General features: G+C 45.6%; 1 protein-coding gene across 1 annotated transcript in view; it reads right to left on the bottom strand.

Annotated features, from left to right (window-relative positions):
- Positions 1 to 17,594, bottom strand: part of LOC106886938 (probable acyl-CoA dehydrogenase 6) — a 51,482-nt gene extending 33,888 nt beyond the window's left edge. Inside the window, exons 1-2 of the mRNA XM_014940229.1 lie at positions 17,589 to 17,594; positions 16,242 to 16,362 (exon numbers count right to left, since the gene is read on the bottom strand). Of these exons, the coding sequence (XP_014795715.1) occupies positions 16,242 to 16,362; positions 17,589 to 17,594 (127 nt within the window). The remainder of the gene's footprint in view (positions 1 to 16,241; positions 16,363 to 17,588) is intronic.
- Between the last annotated feature and the right edge of the window lie 7,507 nt (positions 17,595 to 25,101).

Here is a 25,101-nt window from a genome sequence, read left to right as displayed (position 1 = left end):
AAAAAAAAAAAAAAAAAAAAAAAATTAAAAAAAAAAAAAGAAAAAGAGGCAATAACCAACACTCAGGCCTGATGTGGCACAGAGATTATTTAAAGAAAGGTGATTATTTGCCCTTAAGCTGTTAAAAAGGTGCAGGTATTCCTTTCCTCCAGAGCATGGGGCAGCAGCCCGATCCAAAGCGCTGCTCCAAGCACAAGATCTGAGGTTGACACACGGTCCTCACAGAGCATCGCCATGAAAACAAGCTCAACTATAACCCCTCGAGTTCCGTCCCTTGTGCAGCAGGTTGTGACACGCATCCCCCACAAGAAATAACAAAGCAGTGTTTTGATTCTGCTTTTTTTTATTGCCCATCCTCACAAACACGGGGAGTTCAAAGCTCACGTTGAACGTGGATATTTTCCTCTGGCCCCGTGCTTTAGAGTGACTTCATATCGCTGAGCCGTTTTTTCACCCTAAATGATGCTCTGATTGCTTGCAATTTATTACTTCAGAGTAAAATTGCTGGCTGACCATTAAAAACACATTTGTGGTATCCTTCAGATCCTCCGGGGTCAGCTGAAATGAAAGCACCCCTGCCAAGTGAGTTCACAGCCTGGTGTCTGAGCAGCAAGACCATTTTTTTTACTTTTTTTTTAAAAAAAAAAAGAAGTTTTAAAAACATTCCCCATATTTCTGAAATTAACCGCTCTCGCAACAAAAATAACTTGGCTGAAAAACATGGCAGACAGAAACGGGGAGGGAGAGGGAGAGCTGAGAAACTGCCTTTTAAAATTAACCAGTTTTCTCTGGCATAAACAGAGATAAAAAAGGGGTGACACATGGGCTGGGGCAGCCCCCAGCCAGGGGTAACTGCCCCCACCGGCTCCTTCTGCAGCTCTGGCCACAGACAAATCCATGCCTGCCTTCTACAAGAAGTTTTGATCTCTCCTCTTATTTGCTGTATTGATTTTCCTCTTTCTTTTTAAACAATACATCAACTAACTGTCAACACATTACATATATATTTTTTTAATTTTTTTTAAACAAACCTCTATGTTTACATTTGCACGTCTGTGACATTACCTACCTCACAGCTGGCAGATACTGGGGACTCCGAGAAGAATTTGGGTAGTCTTCCATTTCACCTTTTCTCCCCAAGCCATGTTATGACTAAAAATTACTGATTTCAATTAAGCCCTTCTTCATTATTATTCAGCAGAACTTATATTTAAATTCCTTTTCCCCCAAAAGCTGGTAGTATGCTTCAATAACTAACTTTAAGGATATTCCCTTGCCAGGAATTAAACTGCAGAGCTTTGTGGTTATTTCTGAGTGTTGTCAGATTAAACTTAATATTAAATTAAAAGCTGTTTCACAATGTCAAAAAGAATGTTCTGTGTAATAATCTGCCTTCCAATGGTAATTTTGTATAATTAATGCCACCTTTTCATGCAATCTTTTGTGTTCTGAAGTGTATTCTGTACTCCCACATGGAAAATGAGATCATTCAGCATGTGGAGGCATTTACAGAAGACAGCTCACTACTACCCATTGAATCAATAAAATACTGGAAGGAAGGGAAATTTATTTTAAAATATTAACTAATTTTTTTTTTTCCTTTAGGCGTCTTCATTCAAGAGACACCAAAGGGGGTGACGGCAGCCGGTGTTAGAGATCACCCCTCTCCCCAGGTGCTGCTCTGTCTCCACATCAGGACACCAAATGTTTCTGCTGGAGGTTTTCTCTGCTTTTCATTAGAGATGAGCATGTTATGGTGCTCACTGGAGGAGCAGCTTTGCCCCCCAGAACTACCCAAAACTACCAGCCACATCAACAGGGAGGGGAGATGGAGCTGAGATGTGGGGAAGAACTTGTTTGGTGTGAGGGTGGTGAGAGCCTGGCCCAGGTTGCCCAGAGAAGCTGTGGCTGCCCCATCCCTGGAGGGGTTCAAGGGCAGGTTGGAGGGGGCTTGGAGCAACCTGGTCTGGTGGGAGGTGTCCCTGCCCAGGCCCAGGGTTGGAACTCAATGATCTTTAAGATCCCTTCCAACCCAAACCATTCCATGATTCTATGAACATACCCACTCTCTACCCAGTTCCTCCTCACCAAGCTCACTGGTGGAAGATGATCCACACCGGACAAACACAAGTCTACCCAAATCCAGGCAAAATGCATGAGTGCCGTGCAGGGCAGCCACATCCACAGCCCTGGGTAGGAGCCCCGGATGCCCTGGAAGCAGGAGAGATGACCTGGTGCTGTCTCCTGGTCCCCCACCGTGCCAGCACCAGGTACGACACAGCATGTCCCCCATCACCACCCTCCTGCTTTGCTCCTGCTCTTCCTCACAGACACCACACTACGCTGCAGATCTACGTAACGCTCATCTGATGGTAAAAACCCCCAGCGTTAATAATCTCTTTTTTGTTGTTGTTTTGGAATCTTAGATTGTTTTAAAGTCACTTGCCTTAAGCCTGGGAACAATTAGAGCCTGTTGAAGCTTTAGCAAGATCAGAGGTAGAAGATTTTGGCATTGCCTACATTTTCATGTTTTGTGTTTCAGACGCAGGGCTACACTGCCTGAAAAACACCCTCAGAGAAAGTCCCACTCGTTTTGTTCCACCCTTCCTCTTGTTTCCAAACAGAAAACAGGCACTTTCCCTCCTTCCTCTGATTTAGCAGCAGCACCGCAGAAGCCACCCAACGGCCAGATCATGGTCCCTCACAGGCAGGAGCAGCCCTGGAAGCCCTGGAGATGCTTTCAGGGGTTACAGGGTGCAGGGAGTCCTTGGGCCAGCTCAGCTCTTTGCATGAGCACCTTCCCTGGGCATCTCCAAAACCCAGCATTCCTCCATGGACCAACCTCCAAGCACCACCCAGCAGAACTCACACCACCTCTTTTGTGCATTAAAGACCTGTCAGTGACTCTAAGTTGACAATCATAATTGCAGCCAAAATTTTCAAAAACCAAAATGCACAGAGAAGAAGAGAGGAGAAAAGAAACTGGATTCTCAGTAGCAAGAAATAAATGCAAAACTGGCATGAGATTGGCATCTTGAAAATAGTTACAAAGCAAGTTTGCCGAAAGGAGCAGAACGTTTCCTGTTGAAATGATTCCCACTTCAAGAATTTTCCTCCTGATATTTGTTTCCTCTTGTATTCTCCCCTCTCCACATCTTCCTCTGGGACTACGGGACTTAACAACCTGGGCAGAGACAGAGGACACGATTCCCAGCACTGTGTTTGGAAGGAGATAAGGAAAAAGCAGAGGAAACTGTTTTTTACTCGAGAGAATCTGGTTTATCCAGAGATGTCATTAGCCTGGGAGCCCAGGGCAGACCTGGCCAAAGGCAGCAAATCCATCCCACTTTCTCCCACAGGTCCACCAACCCACGGGTTGTACCAGCACAAACCAGGACACAGGGTTCACACAACTTTGCCCACACAGAGGTATGTAAAGAGGACAAGGGACTCTACAAAGGGATCAGGGGATGTATTGTGGTCAGCTCAAAACCCCCTACAAAGTGCCAAGGTGCCGATGTATTTCCCCCCCCCCCAGCTCTGAAACGCAGCATCTCCACAGGCATCAGCTGCCATAACTGGCTTTTTAGCAGTGCAGAACCTGACACGTACAAAATAGTCTATTACTTCAAGGAGGACATGGGCAGCATAGAGAAGAATGCCAAAGGAGGCTTCCAACAGCTGAGAAAAAAGAAAATTAAAAAAAAAAAAATTACATTTTGCACGGTTCCTTTTTGTTCTTCCACATAACCCCCACCACAAGTGACACCTTCCAGCCAGCAAGGCTGTCCTCCCTCCATGGGCCAAGGGACTTGGCTAAACACCAAAGAAAAAAAAAAGCAGTCAGTGTGATTTTATGCTCTTTTTAATCACATGCCAAGTGTGACACCAGCCTCGTGCACAGGAAGCATCTGGACACACTGGAAAGAATTTCCTGACTCACTCTCTCAGCGCCTTTCCATCAGCCACAGACAAGCAAATTGCTCCCGTGCTGCTTCCCTGAGAAGAAAAGGGGGGGAAACCCCAGTATTCTACCATAAACAAACAAACAAACCCCAAAAAGCCAGTAAAATGGATTCAGAGGGCTTGTTTTTTTCACTTGGTTTGTAAACATACCAGGATACCAGGATACCACGACTCAGCCTGAAGTACTCAGCTATGAGAAGAAACATTAGGAAAGCAAATCCCTATTAGGACGCCGAAGGAGTAAGAGATTCTATTTATCTTCCAAAATAAATCTCCTGAAAAGGTTATTGAGCAAGAACAAACAAAAGACCAGGTAAAGGAAACACAGCATGTTACTAGCTTGAGGAAAAATATACGCAATTTAATGTTTAATAAGCTTTCCCCACACAACAAAGTCCATCTGTCTAAATTTCTCTTAAATAGCACTGGCTTTGAAGAATAAATCCACAGCAAGTAGATGATTAAAAGAGCCTCAATTTTCTCAGTCTTCAGGATCTTAAGGTCTTTAGTAATGCCAAGAATATCTGATGATAAAAGACGATTCCCCTCCCCCCCTTAAACACAGAATTTAATTAGGTTTTTGCAAAATATTTTTATTACCCTCAGTCCTTCCAAAGTTAGTTAAAAAAGAGGAAACAGCAAATAGAGGTTAGAGAACGACACAAGGACCCACCAGAGTCCTTTTTAAGATGGGAAAAAAGTGTAAGAAGAAAGAGATAAGAGGCTCAGTGGGAAAACACTAGACAGAGGTGGCTGAAAGCAACTGGTGAGGTTCAGAAAACAAATACAGGCAGTAACGACCTACAAAACCATGATCATAACCATTCCAGCACATGAAGGAGGAGCAAAAATGAAAAGCTTTCTCTCCTGTGCTGGGGGAGGATCCTGAAAAGCTGAGATATCCATTGTGGTATTTTGTGGTTTAGTTTTTTTTGTTTTTTAATTACTTGAGCTTTTCATTCCTGGCAAAACTGAGCCTGGAGCAAATCTTTTCCCGCTAGAAGTAGCTCTCCAGAGTTTTTTTCCAGATGTGCCCTGGCTCTGCCACGCTCCACCCAAACCCCAGGCAGCTCTGGATCAGCAGCCTGATGGCATCTCCCCTTTGGTGCTCCACCAGCTCGTGGAGAAGGCTCTGATGGGGTGTCCACATGAGCCCAGCCTTGGATGAGGCTCACCACATACCTCTCAAGTGTGGAAGAGCACTTAACTATCGTAGTCCTGCAGCTGCAAAGCTCCCCGTGGTCAGCAGGTAGAGAGAAGTGTTCCAGTTGAGAAAACTGGACCTTCACCCAGAGCTCTTCAGAGCCAGGTGCCATCCTTCCTGACCCACACTGTCCACCCACAGCACCAGGGCTGCCCCCTCCATCTCAGTGAAGCACCACACGCCATCCAGAGGAGCACAAACCACCTTCGAGCAGCACCTGCAACAACCCAAGGCTGAGCTCCGAACCAAAGGCGACCAGCATCCCATACCACATCTCAGCCCAGAGGGCTACTAATATCATGAGATAGGAGTCCAGATTTCTTGCATAAAACCACAATCTCCTGCTAGGACTAAAGCTCTGATCCACCTACTTGCTCCTGTCCACCTACACACTACTTTTTCCATGGCAGACTCAGACCCAGCACACGGAGCAGTGCTAGATGGGCTATTTGGGGGGATATTCATGGGCCAGCAGAGGCCACAGAGTACAAGCAGCTGTGGAATGGCGAATCCACCAGCCCAGTGAGCGAGTAGCTGGTGATCAGAAATACAATTGCTCTCCCTGAAGTAACTGGGGATGGTCCCACAATGTAATAGCTTCTGGATTCCTATTGAACTTTGCTCCTTGTGATTTCTGTGGGATGAGTTTCACAGGTTTATACATAATGCAAAGAGGAAAAAAAAAGAAAAAAAAAAGCATTCCTTTCCGCAGGCTTATTACTCACTGATCTTCCATTCTGCCCAGAGACCCCACTTCTTGAATAATAAAGCGAGGGCAAGCATAACAGTCTCATTCATTTCCTCTGACGTACAGAATAGGAAGCAGAAGAAACGCTGACTAAAGTCACCTTCAGAGATTTTTAAACCATTTAAAGATGCCATAAAAAGCTCAGATACCTGTGATTCTCATTCGAGGAAATTTTCCATTAATCCCACCCTTTGTTTCCCCATTCATCCGTATGACTGCAGCTGACTTGGAAATGCCTGAGGTTCTGGGCAAGGGCACATTCTTCCACCAGCTTTCCAGGCTGGAGGGAGGCACAGAGACACAGGTCATGGTGCTTCCACAGGTCCTATGCCCAAAAAAAGTCAGAGCCACGCTCTGCTCCTGGCTCCAGCTTCCCAGCACCGAAGACGTTCCCCAGAGCCGACGAGGCCAGCAAACAGGTCTGGGGTCTCGTGCGAAACACCAGTTACTGCACTGGAGGTGACCAAGAAACCGGCTCTTCTGGGCTGCCCCAGGACAGGCAGAAGGTAACACACAGCCCTGCTCCTCAGGCAGCACCACTGTCCTGCAAGAAACGCTTCCTCTGTCCCAAATGGCCTCCCATGCATCTCTCCAGGAAACAAAACATTACAAAAAAAAAATAATAATCTGACACTGATTTCAAAACCGATTCTGTAAAACAGAAACGCAGCATTAAGTTTCAGTGCAGGTACAATTCTGATGTTTAGAAGGACATTTTCCTTATCGCACTGTCCTTCACAGTTGGCCAACGTTTCAAATACTTAAACAGACACTTACCAACAACTCTGCATTCCAGAGAGCCTCCAAGCTCTTTATGTTACTGCAGAAAACCTTGGAGATTAAGGTATTTTTAGGGTTTCTTGAGTGGACAGAAAGAAAATAATTAAAAAATGAAGTTTTAATTCAGCCTTCTTTTTCCACAATTTGTTTTAACTGGCATGCACTTTTCCTATTTTTTGTTTTCTTCTCCTCAAACTGGGCGAAGCTGTATTGCCTCCAGAGGATCACAACTTTGAAAGGACAGCACAAAACTAACCACATCTGGAATAAAAGTTATATCTTCACGCCCTCTCGCTGCTTCTCCTCCCATGTTTCCTCCCAAAAACCCTTATCCAGGGGTCCCCAACCTCTGTCCCAAGGAACTCCTCAGATGTCTCCTCTCCAGGTCTCCCCCACCAAGGTTCTGGTATTTTCCCATTCTCTGTTTTCCCACCACATCGTGCCCCTGTTCCCACAGAGATCACAGGGACACCTGGTCTGGTTTTGCCCCAAATGTGAAATCTGAGCATTTCCACCCAAACCACAGTTCCCTGCACCCTGCTTTCAGAACCTGCAGGAGACCAGACAAACCAACCCCACCCAGACCATGACATTAAACTTCCAGAAGTTTGATGCTGGTCTCCAGAGAGAGCACCTTACCGAAGCAGGACTTAAAAAACACTCAAATAAACAACAAAAAAATCACCAAAAAAAACCCAACCCCACCAAACAAACCAGTCCCTCAGCAGCTTCAAAAAGGCACATTTATGTCCTTTTTTGGTCCTGTGAGGTGCACGAAAAAGGAAAATCTGAAAAACTGGAGCACGAATCAAATAATTTCCCTTGCTTTCATTCAAAATCCTAAGGAGAACAGCTATTAACTCATCACACCCATCACTGTCCTCTCTACAGTGCATCACAGTGCGCAGGAAACACCCCTGGGGCTCTTCTCCCTGGACCTCACAGACCACGACAGAAAACCAGCTGCACTGTGAGTACATGATATCAAGGGGCAACCAGTGCACAGCCATGTCCCTTGGGAGCCAAAGGGGTAAAACCAGATGTTTAATGCATTTAAGCATATATTTAAATAAAAAATATCTTGTGCTGCATGATCAAAGGTTTGAGGAGCAGCTGACTGGCCAAGGAGCACCAGCTTTTCTGGTCAACTCTGTCAACTGCCAGGAATGTACTGTCCACGAGAAAAAAGTCCAAACATTTATATTATGACAGATTAAAAAAGACTGGATAAACTTGCATTCTAGATTTATTTCTTCTTTTAGCAAAGGGCACTCTCAAATCGTATTTCCTTAGAGCACAACACTTAAGCAGACATCTCAGTGCTTTGCTGAGGAGTTGTCTGTTGGCAGAGCGCTCATGGCTTCTAGGAACAGGGCAACAAACCTAATTGTGAAAACTCTCCGACCCATGAATAATCCTTATTCATGTGAAAATAAGCCACAATAAGGATTACTCATGTAACGGCGTACAGAAGACTCCAGATTAAAAACTTGTGTGTGTCAGGCAAGAACCCTGAGCACTGGGACAGAAGACTTACGGGGTCAGACAGATGGACAACTTCCTTCTGGGAGGTCCACACTCCAGGCACGGCTCAGCCTGGCCACCCCTGGGCACTGCCAGTCCTGAGGCTCCTGGGAAGTGTTATGGAATTGAGAAATGGACAAATTTCAGTGTGATGCTGGGGAAAGGGACAGGGCAGCAGCACAGGAGATGCAAAGCCCACGCTTCTTCTCTGTTGTACCCATGTATGGCTGTCAGGGGGTGTGGGGAGATGGTATGGGTAACAACCACATCTTTTTAAACACAGATCAACAGATCCAACAGAGGCATAACATGGCACAATTCCTCTGGAGAGAACAAAATATTATGAAAACAAAACAAAAAAAAACCACGTGTCTTAGAAGAAGAAATGTTGATCAGAACTGGTGAGTGTTTGTGAATGCTCAGCCCATACATTCCTCAGCACTTACATATATTACATTTACCACTTTATTTATCCCTGTGAATGAAGCAGCAATAGTCCCAAAGGAAGTCTGGTCAGCTAAAAGTGTCAAGTGCCCTCAAAGATGACCGTGACCATCAAAGCCTTGGGGAGAGGGAGATGCACCAAGGGATGGTGTCCCTCAGAGCAAGCTTCACGGCTGGGTCACCAGCAGGGACAATTATTAGACAGAAGAGGTAGAAGTAGTCCTCACAGCAGAAAGCCACCTCATTGCAGCAAGCCTCCTCAGTAGTGCTCGTGATGTCAGCACTGGGCTACAGCAATGCTGTTTTAAACAGTAAGATTTGAAATACGGACTTTGCACAGAAAACGAGGACAAGCCTTTTGAAATAGGTTAAAACCAAGTCACCAGGCAGCACTGGGCCAAACTGCCCAGATGAATATTCCTGTCTATAAAATTTTATGGAGGTTTTTTTTTTTTTAAAAAAATAATAATCAAAGACTCCTCTCCATATAAAAATATGTACAAAATGAAACATACTTCACTGCAATATGTATACTGCTGTCTAATGTATATATATATATAATCACACAGTCACTACAAAGTACTATGCAGGACAGAATATTACTTTTCCATATGGGATTTTTCAGACAAGTTTAACAGACTTTAGAAATATTTCAGAATAAAACCTTTGGTTTTTTTATATTTCCTGCTTCACCTACCAGAGGATACCGTGCAGCCTCTGACGTGAGTATCAATATCACATGAGGGGAACAAACGAAACCAAAGTAGAGCTAAAGGCAGTAGGAACAGGAGCCCCGTGTCACAGAAGCAGATAAGTTCACTTCCAGGTTTGTTGTGAAATGCTGATATCTGTTCCACACAATGCAGAATGAGTAAAAATACCACGGTCTCCCTTCTCTGCACCTTTACCTCAAAACTTCCTTGTTCCAGACCATCAAATGAGAGCGCCACAAGCTGCCAGCTCCAACCTTGTCTCAGGATGAAGCCCCAAGGAGCTGAATTCTTTCTAGTGCTGTCCTGCCCTGACATCCCTTTCGTTACTGCACAGGACGTTATTAAGCGTTGTGCACATTCCTTCTCCTGTGAGCAGGTCACACAGGATCACACACACTGAGCCCATGCCTTTGCCTCCTTTCTGGGGTAAATGACCAAAAAGATCAGCGCTACCCCCAGGGGTCCAGTTTCAGGCATGGGAGACCCCACATTTGTGTCACACGGGCAATGGCCAGACCCACAAAGGTGGCTGCAACGTCAGAGAGGGAGAAAGGTATCGCCAAGAGCTGCTTTTCACTTGTGCAAAAAGGCACTTTGCTGGTATGGGGACATCCGCGCTGTCCTACAGATGCTGGAGTGACTCAGGGCTTACTCAGGATCTCCAGGGATTACGTTATTAATGATGCTTATCATTGGGCATGAACTAGGTCACTAGGGATGAGAAATGTTGGCTCAGAATAGGAGAACCAAGACCAAACAAATTTCTTGTATTTTAATTTCTTCGTTTCTTCTTCTTCAGCTACAGAAGTTCTGGCCTGTGCAGGCTGGACACCAGCGTCTCACCTTGCCCCAGTGTTAGGGATAGAAACACTTTTCTGGGAAAAACACAGTCTCACTGCAATCTTGTTAATCCTCTCTTCAAGTCACACGTCATTCAAAGTTTGCAATTTGTCTATTGACCCATGGGATCTGCGAGTGCTGACAAGTCACAGCTCTTCAGAGGTTTTCCATGTCACCCTCAGAACGACTGCTTCACAATATTTTTCCCCATGTTAGCCCCAGGAAAGAAATCCATCTTCACTCCCGGCAGTTATTAATGCAAAAGCAGGTGGGTAGAAGCAAATCAAGCCTACGTTTTACAGAGGTGATTTTCCCAGGCTGCGCACGGGCTGTACTGACGTGTCTCACAGCGTAAAAGGTGCATTTACACCTTTCTGAAAGCTTTGGTCGGGGCAATGCTGGGTCCTGCACTACAGGTCTCAAGGGGGGGGATTTTCCTTCTCTCAAGTACAAAAGCAGAGTTTCAGGAACTAATCCAATCCCTCATCTGACACCACATCCAAAGGAAGATTATCTCTGCTGCAAAGACTTGCCGTCCTTCAGGAGCTCTGTTCTCCGCCGGCTGTTCCTGCAGAACGGCTGTTCCTGGCTGGACAAGCTGTTCCCAGAGGAACGGCCACGCTCCCCGGCCAGCCACGGGGAGCCCAGCACCCGCCTTTCCAAGTCATGTGCAGAGTCAAGAAAAGCCAAAGACAAACGCCCGAGCGCTCGTTTCCCTGGTCTGATCAGGAATACCTGATGATCTGTGAAATGCAGCAAAAATACCTTGTCTCCTCCTCACCATTTTCTATTTCATTTCATCCTGCCCTCGCAAGACGGGGCTGGAACTGCCAGCGTTTCACAAGAGGGGAGGTGGCGGGGCGGGGGGGGGAAGTGTCACCCACACAGACCTTATACACACATAAACAAAAACTTGTTTCCTAAGATTTCAATCCACTCCTCCAAATTAAGGTGAGATAAGTACCTGGAATTTCTTACACTTATCTGATCAAGGTTTCCAAACCACTGCCATCCATCACTAACTTTGTCATTAATTCGATTCAAATAAAGCAGCGACTGATTTTGGTCCGTTGCTTTTTTAGAGGCTTATCTAAATTATTCCTTGGTTGCAAGCCAGGTATGCCCCCCAGCCCGCAAACATTTCATTTCAGCTGATTTTACCCGTTCACTGGTGTCTGAAAACATGGTACCATGGCTTCTCCCTCAAACTTCTACAGGACAACGATTATTAATGATTTACTGCTGCACTCCTTTGAGTCAGAAAGATATCAAGCAATTAGTGCTGTGCTCACATCTACTAAACCAACCACAACATTACAGCTGCGCCACTCCTGCCAGACAGAAATGGTCTGGGGCAAATTCACTCTCTTCTGACAAATGTATCCCCATCAAGTTTCTATCCTGGAAAAGTTTGTTTCAGTTACTCTCTCAGGGGCCATAAAAACTCTGTTTCACCTGAACTATCCTATTTTAGTCACAGAATTCACTGCTCCTCCCAGGCCCTGCTATTGCTCCTTCCATGTAATAATAAGGCTTAGAGTTACAGGGAGGAAAAAAAAAAAAAAAAAAAAAGAGAGAGAGAAAGAACAACATACATCCTTTCCAAGTGATCCTCCACTACCAAGATCTCATAAAGTCTCACCGTATGGGAGGGATGTATATTTGTGAAGAAAACAACAAAATTACCCTTAGAGGATAGTCCAGACCCATGTTCCCACATCCAACACAGACACACACACTGAACAGGCTGACTGAAGGGAAGGTATTGCATCATTTTCCAGTTGCAGTGCAATCAATCATTTGAAAGATTTGTTTCGTTCCATCAGATGCTTATCTGCCTCCAGTGACAAGAACATACTGCTCACTGCGTTCTCCAGCCCACCACGTGTCCCAGCAGCGGGGGAAGGAGACAGCGTACAAACACGCTTTCCCATCCCCATACAGGTCTTACCACAAAGTTTCCCAATTTTCCTGATCTTAGAATCATAGAATCATTCAGGTTGGAAAAGACCCTTGGGATCATCAAGTCCAACCATCAGCCCTACTCTACAAAGTTCTCCCCTACACCATGTCCCCCAACACCACATCTAAACGACTCTTAAACACACTCAGGGATGGTGACTCAACCACCTCCCTGGGCAGCCTATTCCAGGGTCTGACCACTCTTTCTGTGAAGAATTGTTTCCTAATGGCCAGTCTAAACCTACCCTGTTGGAGCTTGAAGCCATTCCCTCTTGTTCTATTGCTAATTACCTTTGACACAAGACCAGCACCAACATTTCTACAATGTCCTTTCAAGTAGTTGTAGAGAGTGATGAGGTCTCCCCTCAGCATCCTCTTCCTCAAACTAAACAGTCCCAAACTTCCTCAAACTAAACTGTCCTGGGTATTCACCTGGCATCGCTGCGAGGTATCGCTCAATATCCCAGAAACCTTATAATTTGAGGAGAAACACACAGTAAACACAAATGGAGAATAATAAGTATATAGATATGTTGGGGTTTCCTTCCCCTCAAACTAAACACTTCAGGCTGAACTGAGTGATCCTGTAAAACACATTTTGCATAGAGCAAAAAGACACTTTTTGTGCATAAATAATATTCACTTTTTCAGCATGTGTTTTACAAGTAGGAAGACTTTCCTGATAGAACAGCACACGCTTTTCCCCAAGGAGAGCCACTGCATGCGGTGTTTCTGAGCTGGGTGAAGAACACCAGAGCAGAGCAACGCTTCAGAAAGAACAACCCCTCTCTGGCAGTTAAACCCAGTGACCATCTCCAGGGTTCCCCTGTTGTGGGCGCACAGCTGGGCCAGTATTTACATGACCCCTCCAACTAACATCCCCACCACTGCCCTACAGCCAACATTCACTACAAGCATAAAAAACTGGGGGGGGGGGGAAACCCCAAAACATACAGGACAAACCCTGACCACTTTGTAGCCCACAGCTGCACGTGGTGGGAATGGATGGAGCCTTTGCACCACAAATAGTGCCCCAAATCCTTTCTCCACACAGAGAAAGTTCCTGGTGACATGGGACACACGTAAGGCACGCTCTTTTTAAAACCTGACTCCCGTTAAGCAGCTCATTGTTCATAAAGGGAATGGTGTTTACACAGGAAAAAGTCCAGTTTCAACAAATCTGAAATCCAACAGATGTTTCCTTCTATCTCAGCAAAACAAGTTTGTGACCTGTTTCTGCCCAGTCAGAAAGCTTCAAAATTAATTCTACAGGGAAAAAAAAATAATCCTGTACTTGACAGAATGACCCCAGAAAATAAAAATCAGAAAAACTTGTATTTCAAAATCACAGTTGCTATTAAAGTGAATTCATTTGAAAAATTTAGTCATCTTTAAGCAGCATGTTTTATGATCTGGGTTTGAAGGGACACAACATGGCAATTACAATTTTGGTTTGTGCTGGGGAGAGAAAGCGGGGCGGGGTGTTACTCACACGGCTCCATGTCGTGAATCCTCTCCTCAAATTCACTGACCTCCCTTCTCCAGACCTCTGTCCCCAAAATCCCCAGCCTCTCTTGGCTTCCTCAGCTCCCTACAGAGCTCTCTCCCCCTGCACACAGCTGGAGGTGGCTGAGCAGAGTATAAAAGGTACATCTCCTAATTTTACTGTTAATTACTACTACCAATACGGCAAGAATAAGCACTTTGTAGCAGTGTAAAAGACAAAGAACTGCAGGCTTTGCCAAACTCCTGCTGCTGAGGCTGCTCTGTCACTCACCTGACTCCTTCACCTCCCACCACCAGAGCGTTTCAGGACTTACAGGACACACCTGATGGCAATTACACCATTACAGAGCAAAGCTGCATCTGGTGACACTCTCTTGCACAACCCGAGGCTGCGAAGGCAGCATCTTCCAGGGAGTTGCTGCAATTTCTGCTCCCAACAATACCTCACTCTGGAAAACTCTAGGAGTTTTCTCCTAGAGAAGAGGAGGCTGAGGAGAGACCTTCTCGCTCTCTACAACTCCCTGAAAGGAGGGTGTAGCCGGGGGGGGTCGGTCTCTTCTCCCAAGTCACAGGTGATGGGACAAGAGGAAATGGCCTCAAGTTGTGCCAGGGGAGGGTTAGGGTGGATATTAGGAAAACAGCCCTTTCAATGCAAAAATGTAAGCCTTGGGATGGGCTGCCCAGGGACATGATTGAGGCCCCGTCCCTGGAGGGATTTAAAGTTGACAAGTTGACATAGTGCTTAGAGACATGGTTTAGTGATGGGTTTTATCAGAGTTAGGTTGATGGTTGGACTTGATGATCTTAAAGGTCCCTTCCAACCCGGCCAATTCTATGATTCTAAGATGAACCCTGCGTTGCTGAGAATTTTATCACTTTTTTTATAGCTTTTATAAAATGCAGCTGCAGAGGCCCAACAAATTAGACTAACAGCAGATACCAGTGTCAAAGCCAAGGCTAAAATATTCTTAATCGTGAGCATAACAAGTGTAATCCCTGCACACGACCTCCTGTGCCCGTCTCTGCCTCCCCAAGTCCCTTCATTGCTGGGTATCACTCCAGTTATTTCTCACCCCAGCTGTTTTGTGAGCATTATAATAAAGTTCCCACCTCCCCAGTGTTTTATGGGCAGGATGCTCAGCACAGAGGCTCCTCACCCCAGCCAAGGCCCACACACCCTGAGATGAACATAACGAGGCGGGGCTGTGATGGGGCAGCAACTATTATTAACCCACCATTATCACAACCAAAAGGAGTATCAGCAGCGTGGAGGAGACCCCACTGAGACAGATTTCAAATCCGGCTCCCAAACAATTACAGCAGAAGGTAGAGGTGGTTTTCTCCCTCCCCCAGTAATCCAGTTTGTCCTTTGAATAGAGCTTAAGTATAATTTCAAGCCGTCAGCATTTTTGTAAAGAAATACCAGCTCAGACCTAATTGGATTTGTCAGAAAATCACAGCTAAACAGTTCTGTGAGCTCCAACAGCCGAGCAGCAAGGGAAAAAAAATACCTTCCGTGCTGGAATGTGTAAGAATATGAAAGCTCATTTCAAGAGGAAAAAATTTCCTCTGAAAGTAAGTGGTAAAAAGACATAATTTGTTCCGCAGTTCAAACCCTGTCCCTTAGCAACCAACGGACAAGGAGTGACACGGCCAGGGCTGGGGGACACGCTCCACACAGACCAGTGTCTGCAGTGAACACCTCAAACCCTGTCCCTTCTGAATTCACCACCATGGCTAAAGCGTTGCCTATGACAACTTGCTTTTGTTTTAAACTTTTTAACCACAAAGAAGAAAATGGGGGTAAAAAAAATAACCCAGGGAATTCTGACAGGAACACGTAACAGGAACATCTGAAAAGCAATCAAGTATAGATCACATCGCACACAAACGGAAGAACTAGGGGATACCATATTTAAACTGACGAGTAGAAATGTCTCTTACTCCTCCTTGATTTTTTTTTCCTCACAAATACATATATGTATGTAAACATGAAACTTGCTCTGTCCTCGCTATGTGTATCATTAGCTTCTTGTTCTGTGCATGCCCCTGGGGGCTGAAATACTGCATTTTAAAGACAGTCTAGGAAATAATGGCCTAAAACCCACACAAGGCTCATCCTCTGAATGGCCAGACAGAATATATTAGAATGATGTAGAGGTCACAGGTTAAGGAAGTATAATAGGTGGAATCTTACAACACTTTCTATGCCTTCAAATTGCAGTTCCTTTAATGAAGGCTGGGATTATTCAACATGTCTATGGATCCAGAAGAAAGAAAAGTCATTATATAGATTTTTGTACGTTGAAAATTTGTGTTCATTTCACTGACTTTAAAATAACAATCGCTCAGGTTTTTAACATTTCTGTTTAGGAGAATATCAACTTGAGCACTCAGCAACATCATTTTGTGTATTTGCAGAGTTGGTACCCTGCACTATGTCCATTTTGCATTGAATTCTGAACCGTGCTTTGACCTGGGGCAAAAGCAGCATGAGGTAACGTGACGTGAGGAGTCCATCACTGTCCATACCAGCAGTTGGATGCTCTCTTACCTGTTGGCTTATCCACACCAAGGAATCCAGCCTGTCCCAGGGCTTTAAATACTTTATGTGCTGGGAACTGTCCTTCTTCTTCCCACTTGTCCACGAAGGGGTTAATCTCCTTGTCGATGAGCTAGATTTCAAAAATAAAATTTAAGAGTTATTAACACAGACATTCCTACAGAAACACCTTTGGCTACTTCTGTCTAAAAACTTTAATTTAAAAAGGAGAATTCTGAAAGCACATTAATTTTCTAACTTTCTGTTGGATGTCCTTATTCCCCACCCACCCACAACTACTACAACTGCAGCAAGGAGCCAAATATAAATCATTCTTTTAGGAATTACAACTACTACAACAGGAAGTCATCAGGGCTGGTTTGAGCCTCTCCAAGACCTACGAAAGCGGCAGTTCCCTCTCACTGTTTGTTACCTTTTGGGGGACAGGTTGCCCAGAGAAGCTGTGGCCAGGTTGGAGGGGGCTTGGAGCAACCTGGTCTGGTGGGAGGTGTCCCTGCCCAGGGCAGGGGGCGGCACTGGATGGGCTTTAAGGTCCCTTCCAACCCAAACCATTCTGCGATTCTATGACATGTCACCTGCCGATGTCCCAGATTTCTCTGGCCCTGGGAAGGGAGCAAAGATGGCCAACCTGCAGTAGTGCAGCCAACCTCTAAGCCTGGCAGAAACACCCAAACAACCCAGCTCCGTGCCAAAAGGCTCTACGCCACAGGGTCACTGAGCTCTTGAGCTTCTGCCAACTTGTACCAGCTCCTCATCCCCACCAACCTGCTGTCTCTCTAGGTCCCAAAAGGACCCACTCCTTCCTCCAAACCAACCTCACCGAAACAGACACCCATTCTGAGTAGAAAGTAAATGTTTTTAATCCGTTTTGCTGTGGCCAATAACACTGTCTTACAAAGAGAGGATTTATTATTGTAAGAACTTGCTCCTCTTAGTCCTTTCTCCACAGTAAATAAACAAGTCCTGCGGTGCTTGCTGTTTCTCCTGCTGGAAATAGACTCCTCTCCCTCCCAGACGTCTGGGCTCGGGAGACCCTGCGGAGCCTTCTTCTGAGCTGTCTATTTATTGCATATTCTTCAGAGAATTTCAGCCCATATATGGCTGCTTTCTGCTTCCCAGTCGGCCACAGAAATAAGGACACTTCACTGGTGGTAGCAGAAAATCACTTTTTCACTTTCCTCATCAAATTCTGAGAAACGTATATACTGAACGCTTGACTCATTCGGTGATTATCATCTCTCTCCCTCTCCTAGGCTCACTAACGTAGGTCTGATGATTAACAGTAACACACTGCTCACCAGGACACTCTTTAGAAGACCCCACACTTAACTTCTACACCGTCATACCCTACGTGCTTGGATTCTAGGACGTGGACCCTTAACATTATTATTGTTTGCAATAACATCTGGGATCACATCCAGGGACATCCCGAGAGAGGTTATGGAGTACGGACAGAAAGTTATCCCAGGGTTTTGATGGATCTCGGCAAAAGCACAAAGTGGAGCTCCTAGGAGAGTTCGGTGGTTCTTAGGGCTGGTGCTGGGCCAAACGCTTCCCAGGGGACACACAGAGCTACCTGTGGAGTTAAAGGGAGTCAGGAGAGTGACCGGGGCACTGCAGAGGTGGGTTTACCTCATTTCTACAGATTATGACCTGTTTGCTCTTTGAGTAAAACTCAAACTGTTTAAGAGAGCCAAAGTTTAATTATTACTAGATGAAGTTTGCCATGTGGAGTAACACAATATCTCCCTTGCATGACACAACAACATGAAAAAAAAAAAGTTAAAAAAAGAAGACAGCCTCACTGCACAAACCACAATCAGTGCACGCCTCTGCCCTGAGGAGAAAAAGGAATATCAGAGTCCAGATACCCATTCCCACTGCTGTTTCTTTGCCACTGGACCAGCCGCTTTAAACCGTGCTTTTGCAAAGAAGTGAAATACGTTTAAAAAGCTCTTGACATAACCTTAGAGACAAATTGTTTGCAAAACTCACACGGGCCATTTACAATCCCGAATGAGACTCTAAACGAACTGACCCTCTTGCAGGCACGCTGTGATATTTCCTTTAAAAGAATCATCCCTCAACACAAACCATCAGGAAACACAGATCCTTGGATGCTTTGCAGAGAGCAGAGGGGAGGAGGAGGCGGCTGTGGGGACACCAGAGGGCTTGGGTGGGAGAGGGGATGTGGGGAAACACCTCCCCTGGTTCCACCCCACACAGACACAGCCCACCCTGCGGAGAACAGGGGGGCAGGCAAATCACCCCACAAACCCAGCCATTCCCTGGGCCCCTTCCCTTGGCTTTGGCCAGTTCCTCACATGTGCTCCCCCAGAGAAATATTTCACACTTGAACTAATTTAAATCTCGACTAATTAACTTTGAATTAGCTTGATTTTCTTTCTTTGAATGCACACACCTTTAAGCAGCAAATGCCAAGAGCTGCAGAAATAAATTACACAGACACCTTAACCTAAACCGTAAGGTAAACATGCAGTGTTTGACAAAGACATAAACCTATAATTTTCAGAAGTAGGTGAGCACCCGGATTGTTTATTTTTATTTGCTTTATCACAATAAATGTGAAAATCATGGGTGGTAGCATTTAGACTTGCATCAGGAGAACACTGGCTGTACCAAGACCTAGAACTCCTCTCCATAGCCATATTTTCACACGAGGCACTAGAGGTGCCACCCGACAGACACCAAGGAAATCCCTTTACCTGCCCTAGCTGCCCAAATGTCGGTGGCATTTGGGGTGTAAAGATGATTTAGGAGCCACATCTCTCTCCCACCTGCTCCCCAAGTAGCAGTAGAGCACAACAGAAACCCTGCTGTTTTCCTGACGGGGAGGACACAGTAACTCTCATGTCCAGGACCAGTATTTTTCTCACAATACTTCATCTGAAGCATGAAGTCGGGATCCCAGGGGACTCAGCTCCAAATCCCACCTCGTGTCCCAGAGCCATCCCCGGCTGCTCCCCAGGGACCCCCCAGAAGAACGGCTTCAGGGCCGGTACCAGCTGCAAATTATTTCAAAAACCACGGTGGATATTTGCCCAGTCGGAAGCTGATCGAGCCAACAAACTCACTTCACGCTGAGTGATGGTAAGAAAAATAAAAGTGTTTTCATTTAAAACAGCCCTACAAAGTTTTGTGGAAACAGCACCTGTAACTTCCTGCCCAGGACGCGGAAACGCAGGGGCAGGGCTGGGAGGGGACACGGAAATTCAGATTATTATTTTATAGATTATTCTAATTTCTCTGTAAAATAGAGCAATGAAAACATTGTTCCCCAAAACGTTGCCAGGTAGTTGCCCATTTTGATTATTTTCCTCTGCGAGTTAGTACATTGTTTAAATGAGAAAAGAAACAGAAATGCCCATTTGGGGATTTTCCTTCACATGATGCTGAGTACTGGGTGCTGGTATTGTACCAGCCTCTTAGCAATTGCCATTCAATTCTCACTGTGCTCTAAAACAAATATACTATTTCTACAACAGTACAAACTGTAATTGAATTAATTTGGGTAATGAGAGTGTGTACAGATCTCCTTTACAGCAATTAAAGATTTCTTTCCATTATTCACCAGTAAGTTTACTTCCTATCAAGAACTCAGTTTAGAAATTAAAGGCCATACCACTTCTACACACACCACCTCTTACACCCGTTATAATACAGGGGTACTGTATTTCAGCACACAATTAGCAAGATGATGAACCTTGGAAAGAAAACAATAAGCTGAATTCTTACAAAATGAAGGAAATTTTTACTAAAGCTTCCTGTGAGTTACACCTAAGCTGAGATGAGACTGACTAGAAAAGCAAGAGAAAATGTCTGAGGAAAAGATATTTTGTGTTAAGAAGATTAAATGGATTTAGCAGTACCACGTAACTGTACTGTACCCTCTACGAGGAGCATTTCTTTTCCTTTAAATCAAGTTACAGCAATGGAACTTAGCTCTATTAATATCATAAACGGAGATAAAAAAATTAATGGGATCTTTAATGTAACAAAACAACAAATCACTAAGCGACACACCACTCATGACAGTTCTCAGCAGTTACACCTCGACACCAGCACAACAGTCTCTTCAAAGGGAGGAGGTGACAGACCAGAGAGCCCTTCGCCCTCGACACCAGCAATAACTAAGTTTTGCAGGACCTTTTTCTGGGGATTGGAGGTTTTGGGGGCTTGGTTGGGTTTTTTTGTTGTTGGTGGTTTTGCTTGTTTGGGTCTTTTGGTGTTTTGTTTTGTTTTTTTTTAATACTAACTCAAACAAGGGAGACTGCACTCGCTCCTCTTGCACATTCTCCGTTAGGACTCACACATGAGACCCTATGAAAAAATAACTCACTGCCACACAAGGGGTCCTGTTGAGGCAGAAAATGTCCCAGACAACCCCAAAACACCTCTCCCAAGTGTCATGTCCCAGACAACCCCAAAACACCTCTCCCCTTCACACAAGGCAAGTGTCCTTTTGCCCAAAACGTGGAAGATTTGGCACTGGGATACGACCTGCACCTCTTATTCCATGTTCACCCCCGACTGCCCAGCCACACACACGAGTCCTGGGCAAATGAGTGTCTGCAAGAGCTGCCAGGGAAGAGTTTGCCCTGTTCAGTGCAGGATTTGGGACTGGGCCTCGGTGATGATATGGAAACTTCCGTGCTCTGAGCTGCCATCAGGCCGCTGCTGGGAACAAGCCAAGAAAATGTTTTCCACAAGGATACAGAGTTGAACTGAAAAAGTTTGATTTAAGCATAGATATCTGTTTTGTGACCCTGGGAAAAACACTTGGCAGGGAAAAAAAAATTTAAAAAATCCTAAAACCAGAACATCCAGATAATTATACCCAGATAACTGTGGGATTACCAGGAGGTAAGGTTAGGACCCCCCTGGGATACAGAGTTGAACTGAAAAAGTTTGATTGAAGCATAGATATCTGTTTCGTGACCCTGGGAAAAACACTTGGCAGAGGGAAAAAAAAAAATAATCCTAAAAACAGAACATCCAGATAATTACACCCAGATAACTGTGGGACTACCAGGAGGTAAGGTTAGGACCCCCCTAAAGTGCCTGGCTGAGCTCCATGCAGGCACTTACACTCATCACCCCCTCTTTCCATGGCTGAGTTACTGATCTTTTATTTCGGTGTAAATGTACTAAGCACTTGAGAGAATAAAGAAACTGACATGTTACGTATAATCTGCTCTGCACGTGTGTAAATACACACAGATTTCAGGCTGTTCAGCTTTCCCCTTTTCCCTTTCCCAGTGGGTGGTGCATAAGCTTGAGACATTAAGAAATGAGGGAAAAGAGCCATTGCAGCTTGGCACTATAAACCTGGCCCAAAGGGGCAGGTAACACGTTATGGCCAGCACCTCGGGCATCTTTAGGATGCTTCTACTTCTCTGTTCCTTGCTGCAACGCGAGGGTGAAGAGGTCTGAACCACATCTGGGTCTCTCCACTGCCCATAGCCGTGGCCACAGCCAAGTTTCCAGGGGATTTAAAACCAATATTCAGTCAGCTCACCTAAGAGAAAACCAGAAAAAGCTTCCCGAGTGTCAGAAAATACAGGGCTGAAACAGGAAGACATATATTTACTATCAATTCATTAGAGCACCACAACTCCTTTTTGTTCGATTAAGCCGTGCCACAGGCAGCAGAGGAATTACACAATCTGCTCCAGCTCCGGGCACTGAAGACTGCAGTGATCAGCAAAAACAGGAACAAACTGCTACTAAATTAATTTTTCCCTTTCTCAAAGGGAAAAAGAAACTCAGTGGAGGGAAAACCCTGTAACATAAGAGTTGGCAGCATCTCATTATATAATAAAACATACCTGCCCTAATCTATTTTTACAGAATCTGATTTTTCAGAAAAAAAAAAAAAAGAAAACAAGCACTATATGGCTATTGTGCAATTTTTCCTGGTCTATTCCTTTGGCAGTAACTGGACTCACTTCTCCTTAAATCATTGTGTTTCTTCCCTTTCACTCACAGCACACAACATACACGAGGCAAAGCTGATCATTGGTTCAGAAATTTCAACACTGAAAATCTTTTGGGCCCTTACATCTGGCTACAGTTTTTACTGCAGGAGACACAAAAAACCCCCACCCAAACCCTGAATCAACCACAAAGTTTTTGCCAATGCACACCTAAATCTTAAAAACCCACAAGTTTTAGGTTGTAAAGCTTTAGGTGCACTGTCCTTCCACCCTGTGCACCTGGGAGCCCCGGCGCTGGATGGAGGGCACTCTGGATGGGCATCACCACCATGCTAAGGAAATAATGAAAAGGACCTGGGAGCTGAGCCCGGCTTAAGCTTTTCCTGAGGAACAAGAAGCTGGTCGGACTTTGGTGGGGTCTGACTGTCCCAGGGGAAACCCCCCTTCTCCTGCAGGGATGTACCTTGGGGTCACCAGACCCAGTCACCGCCGGGGAGAAAATGAAATCTCATTTCTATTACCTGCAACTCCAGTAAAACCTGTGCCAATCCTTCACAAACCTATTTCCCAAAGCTCCTTACGGCTAATGCCAGAGGAAAAGAAAACCAGGCAGCATGTATATCCCCTATGTGTACATCCTCCCATGCACACACACACAGAGCAGGGTAAAGCCTTTCCCTCCAAGGCAGTTCTCCTGTAATTTGGTCACGGCAGCAGCAATACCTCTGCCCCACGAGCATTGTTCAACGAGCGGGGTCACATCTGCCGTTCCCAAGAGGAAGGGTGGTGACCCACAGAGCTGTAAAGGAAACCACTCGCGAGCTCATTTCAATACCCTTGCTAAAAACAGCCCCCTGGAACTAGAGGAGTCTCTTCCTCATCCTGCTCAGAACAATTGGAAAAGTACAGGCCGTTTAAAATGCATTAATTTGGTAGATTAAAAAATAAAGTGAATGGAGATTAAAAAAAACCAAACAAACAAACAAAAAAGAAAAACAAAAACAAACAAACAAAAAAAACCAAAACCAGCTCTCCCTCATGGAATTGCACCGCTCATTTTTCCGATTTCTCCAGTAACTGCATCTGGATTTCACTAGAGGAAAGAGTGCCCCAAATTCCAAACCAGACACACTTACAACGCATCACAGCTCCTGGGCAGCCATTCTCTCCCAAATACTTCACTCTTCAGTTTAGCCTACACTCACTGAGGACAGGTGCAACTTTAGCCAAAACAAACATTGATTGCTAGAAGCTTTGGGGTAAACATCAGACTGGATTCAACATCAACTGGTGATTTTGATTTTTTTTTTCCTATATGAGATAAAATCTAAAATGAACGCTGTATAAGCATTTTGTAAAATACGGGACAGTGATAAAATTAGGTTTCCATTGCTTACTGTAATTTCTTCCACAATATACTCACCACAGGGATTTATGTGCTAAATAGCATCTCCCGGCAGCTGCACTCCCACAGGAGGGGGAAGAATAGAAACCAGGGATGGGGAAGGGGAAAGTATTTGTAAAAAACCACATTGTGTCACACAGCAGAGCAGCAAACACTGCACCCACAGCCACTGATACAGCCAGCTTGACCCCAACTCCCCCACAAACACCCAAGATACACAGCAACCTGTGCCTTCAGCTCTCCCCGGCACAGCAGGGCTTTGAAAACCTTCCAGATCCAGACCCCTGCCCTCACAAGGTCTGGCCTTCCCTCTGCCCTTCAGGAGGACACTGATTTTTCACTAGCAGGGCTGCAGTGCCCAGGCAGGTCACCGAGTCACCAGGGGTGAAGTTCAGGGGCAGAAGACTCTGCAGATCCACGGAGCAAAGGCTCGTTCCAGGCAGGATGAGCACAAACTCCACACTGGCATTAGCTGCAAAGCCCTGGGCTGCTAACCCAGGTGAGAGGAGAGGACTCATTTCCAGTGTCTTCTACTGGTCCTTTCTCTCACCTTACTTCTGCTCTGCAAGTCCAAGAATTTAGATGAATGAGCTCATTTCTTAGGAAACAGACAGGCACGCATCACTTTGCCTTATTGCTCAGGTTTTGTTTCTTTCTAATGCAGAAAATGAACCCACAACTGCTACAGCCCATGGATAACCGGCCTCATCTTAGTGACAGAAAACATGATTAATTAAATGGCCTTTGGGGATATCTTGTTTTAAAACTGGAGGTGTGAAAGTTAACTCCTAAAGAAAAGTAAAAACCACATGACTCAGAATTGGTTCCACCACCTGTCGCCCACAGTGAACCAGGAAAGCGGTGGAAATTGGGAAAAGCTTAAATTTATGCACAGATACTGAATTTCACTGAATTTTTAGAGTTGGAAGGGACCATAGAGATCATCTAGTTCAACTCCCCTGCTGAAGCAGGATTGCCTAGAGCTTGTTAGAGCACATCACCCAGGGCTGCATCCAGGTGGGTCTTGAAAATCTCCAGAGAAGGGGCCTCCACTCCCTCCCTGGGCAGCCTGTGCCAGGGCTCTGGCACCCTCACTGTGAAGAAGTTTTTTCTCATATTTGAGTGGACCCTCTTATGTTCCAATACGTAAGATCCCACAAGTAATTTGACAAAGCATCTACCGAAGAGGTGCCAGGGCAGCCCCAGGCCATGAGAAGGGGCTGGCACCGGGCCGTGCCGAGCACACGGGTTACAAAGAGCCTCCCTGACTGGGCCGCGGGCGAACCAGGGCCCCGTCCCGCCGCCGTGTGCTCCCACCGCTCCCCGCACCGACCTTCAGCCCCTCTCTCGCCGGCCCGAAGGCAGCCTGCCCCCGCAGCTGGGCCCCTGCCCCCAGAGCAGCTAATTAGCCACCTCCACCGGCTGGGCGTGATTACCCCGCGGCCTCCCGCACGTGTGAGAGCTCCGGGAGCGCCCCGCAGCCCCCCGC

This window comes from Calidris pugnax, unplaced genomic scaffold (genome assembly GCF_001431845.1).
Source record: "Calidris pugnax isolate Ruff unplaced genomic scaffold, ASM143184v1 scaffold76, whole genome shotgun sequence".
NCBI classification, from domain to species: domain Eukaryota; kingdom Metazoa; phylum Chordata; class Aves; order Charadriiformes; family Scolopacidae; genus Calidris; species Calidris pugnax.
The sequence above is the reverse complement of the archived record's forward strand: the minus strand, read 5'-3'. Positions and strand labels throughout refer to the sequence as shown.